Source organism: Caenorhabditis briggsae (assembly GCF_000004555.2).
Source record: "Caenorhabditis briggsae complete genome, chrII, whole genome shotgun sequence".
NCBI classification, from domain to species: Eukaryota; Metazoa; Nematoda; class Chromadorea; order Rhabditida; family Rhabditidae; genus Caenorhabditis; species Caenorhabditis briggsae.
Genome location: NC_013486.2, coordinates 9,671,047 through 9,674,222, shown reverse-complemented (window position 1 = coordinate 9,674,222; position 3,176 = coordinate 9,671,047). Strand labels below are relative to the sequence as shown.

General features: G+C 37.1%; 2 protein-coding genes across 2 annotated transcripts; both read right to left on the bottom strand.

The window, feature by feature from the left end:
* Nucleotides 1-344: 344 nt before the first annotated feature.
* CBG02566 lies at nucleotides 345-750 on the bottom strand (the record flags this gene model as incomplete). Its single annotated transcript, XM_002630805.2, has 2 exons — nucleotides 345-521; nucleotides 586-750. 2 exons carry the CDS (start codon nucleotides 748-750, stop codon nucleotides 345-347), a joined length of 342 nt encoding a protein of 113 aa, XP_002630851.2.
* A 1,635-nt stretch (nucleotides 751-2,385) lies between these two features.
* Nucleotides 2,386-3,176, bottom strand: CBG02567 (the record flags this gene model as incomplete). Its single annotated transcript, XM_002630806.1, has 3 exons — nucleotides 2,386-2,532; nucleotides 2,578-2,838; nucleotides 2,883-3,176. 3 exons carry the CDS (start codon nucleotides 3,174-3,176, stop codon nucleotides 2,386-2,388), a joined length of 702 nt encoding a protein of 233 aa, XP_002630852.1.

The window sequence follows — 3,176 nt, the reverse complement described above, 5'->3', positions numbered from 1 at the left end:
CGTCGTATTCTGAAAACCTTGAAAACCCAAAAATAGTGAAGACCTTATGGATTTTTGTGACTCAACATATACGAAGATCCAAAACACGACTTTTCGTTTTGAAAAAACCAATTTTAAGAAAGGTAGAACACCTCTGAAATTCGATACATTCACTGTTCTCCCAGGAACGGAAAAACAAAACTTAAAACAAAAGGATCTTTGTTGAAAAAAACGGCGTTTTAAGGTTGAGAAAAGGGTAAAAGAGTTGTTCTGGGGATCAAACATTTGAACAATGGGATGAGAGAGCTTTATTTATTTTTTCATCAAAAAAACAGCTGACGTTATCATCATTGATATGAGACATATCACCAGATGCCAAACCATCCTTTACAAATTGAAACAGGACAATAGGTTCCTTGTTGAATTAATAAAAGTTTAGCATTATCATCTCCTACATATACATTTCCAGCGTCATCAGTCTTCCATCCGTTGCCCTGCCAATACTGTTCATAGTATCCGAGAGTTGTCGATTCGGCTGTGGACTGCAGGAGAAAAATAGGTTAAAGAAAAAAGAGCATTGCGGTCAAAGCACAATGAAATGGATACCTCAGTTTTAGTTTCACTTGTCCCGCCACCGCCTACTGCAGCAGGACATCCGTTTGCATTCTGACATGTCGGACAACCGTCACAAGTTGGTTGAGGTTGAAGGAATGACGAGGTGATGTGAATGAGAACAAAGATTAAAAGGAGAGTAGAGATTGGGCGACACATCTGGAACTATAGGATTGGGTTGACAAGATAGAAATACATATAAAATAGGAACGGGTTCATCCTGAAGCTGAGCAGAGTTCAAGTTTTCTCAATTTTTTGTAACAACTACAGAAATACGGTACGCAGTGGGGATCGCTCAGAATGTGATAAAGTAGTTTTTTTCCTTTAAAATTTTTCAAGCTTAGGTATCTGTAATGAGAGAGAAACGACTTGAAAAAATTTCGAAAAATAGGGATATGGTTCCGTACTCGCTTAAGCTTAGACGGGACGTTTAGTGTCGAAGAGGAGATTCTACGGAGTTGAAAGTTAACACTGGATAGATGAAGTCGATAACTCCTCAATTTCTACATTTTGCACGAAAAAGTATTCAAATACGAAATGGGGGCTCTTCATGCACCGTATTTCCTCTTGTAGAAGCCCACTCAAACCGTCAACTTTGAGCCTACTTATCTCGATTCTTGTCAAAGATATCAAAATTTTGTCAACTGATAAATTACTTATCACAATATCACCAATATTTTACCGGTTGACAAAACCTTGATATCTTTCACAGTAATGGAGATAATTGAGCTCAAATTTGATGGTTTGGGTGAGCTTCCAAGTAGAAGAAATACGGTAGGTCGATACATTTTGATACCAGTTTTTTGTATTTCGAATATCAAATATTGAAAAAAAAACAGTCAAGGCGTTTTCTGATGATTCACCAAAATCTCATTATTTGAATCGTCTTCCCAAAAAATACCGTATTTCCTCTTGTAGAAGCCCACCCAAATCGTCTTCTTTGAGCTCAATTATCTCGATTCCTGCAAGAGATATCGAAAAAGAGTCAACTAATATAACATTGGTGATATTATGATTAATAATTTATCTGTTGACAAGTTTTTGATACCTGTCAAAGAAATCGAGATAAATGAACTTAAAGTATACGGTTTGGATGAGCTTCTATTAGAGGAAATACGGTATAACCATTTTTAAGCCACTCCAACTTGACTTATTTGAACTATATAAGTAGTTCTATAGAATTTTTCTTCTATAGATTTTATTCTATAGAATTTATTGAAGGTGACAACTTTTTTAACGGTACTTTTAGCTTCTGATCAGTTAATTCTATAATTCTATTATACTCAAGTGTCTAAACAGCTGACCAATCTTATCAAAGAAACAAAAATATGTCAATCGAATTCCAAAAAAGTCACATTTAAAGATTGTTTTCTGATATTTTCAGTTAAAGACCAATTCGCACAGATAACAGAAAAATGAAACACCTAATTGGAAAAGAGAATCGTTCGATAGTGAGTTTCCTATCACGATGAAAATCCAGAATAGTGTGATATAGAAAGGTCGAAAACGCTAGGCGAAAAGATAACAAATCCACCATGATCGTCTTCTGGGAACGAACTGGATTTCCATACATAAACAGTGTCATTAATGTATCCACTATTTCCTCCTGCTTCTCCTATTTTAGTATGACGAATTCTTTTCGAGTGTTTGATTATTCGAATTTTTATTTATAATCATTCACGAACGATAAGAAAAACTGTCAACAAAATTTAAAAAATAATACGAAGAAGGTAGGTAGATGTGTTTTTGTACGGAAAAAAAGTGGAACATATTTGGGTTTGAATAAGAAGAAGATTAGTTCGATGCGGCCCACTGCTCCAATTCTTCCATTGTACTCATCTTGCGGAACTTTCCACGACGTCCGGCTGGTGCTGCTGCCGGTACTTCCGGGAGTACAGTTGGAACATCAGGGAGTTTTGATGGGGTGAGGTCAGCGACATTCTGAAAAATTATTTTTAGTGTAAAGTAGAACAGTTATGAACTCACGTCCTGCAATTCCTGCAACTCTTGCAATAGCTCATCTTCATCTGCCACGTCTCCAATCGGTGCGGATATCGCGTCGTTGAATTCTCCGGAAATAGCCAAGCCATCGGCGATTTCGTCCATCAAATCATGCACCTTGTCAATATCCATCTTTGCGTGCTCCTTCTTCAAAGTTTCGTTTGTCTTTCCAAGAACATCAATAACTTCATTATGCATTCCAACGTTTTCCAGAGCAGACCGTTGGGCTTCAAGCTTTGTGAGCACCTAAAATAACCAATTTAATATTCAAGATTAAAATAAATTCTTACTCCATCAATACGGCTCAACTCTTGTTCATGATTCTTCTTTCTTCTCAATGCAGCCAACGCCAGCTTCTTATTCGTTTTCATATGCTTCTTGGCTGCCTCGATCTCTTGTTCGATGCGAAGTTCGAAATATTCTTGTTTCTTGATCAAAAGTTCTTCAGCATCTTTCAAGTTTCCAATGGCTTCTTCGGCAGTCGGCGCCTTACGTTTGCGACTCTTCTCCTTGATTTTTTCCTTGATTTTGTGAGCCTCTTCATGCATACGATCAAAGAACCACGACATCTTCTTGAACGGCAT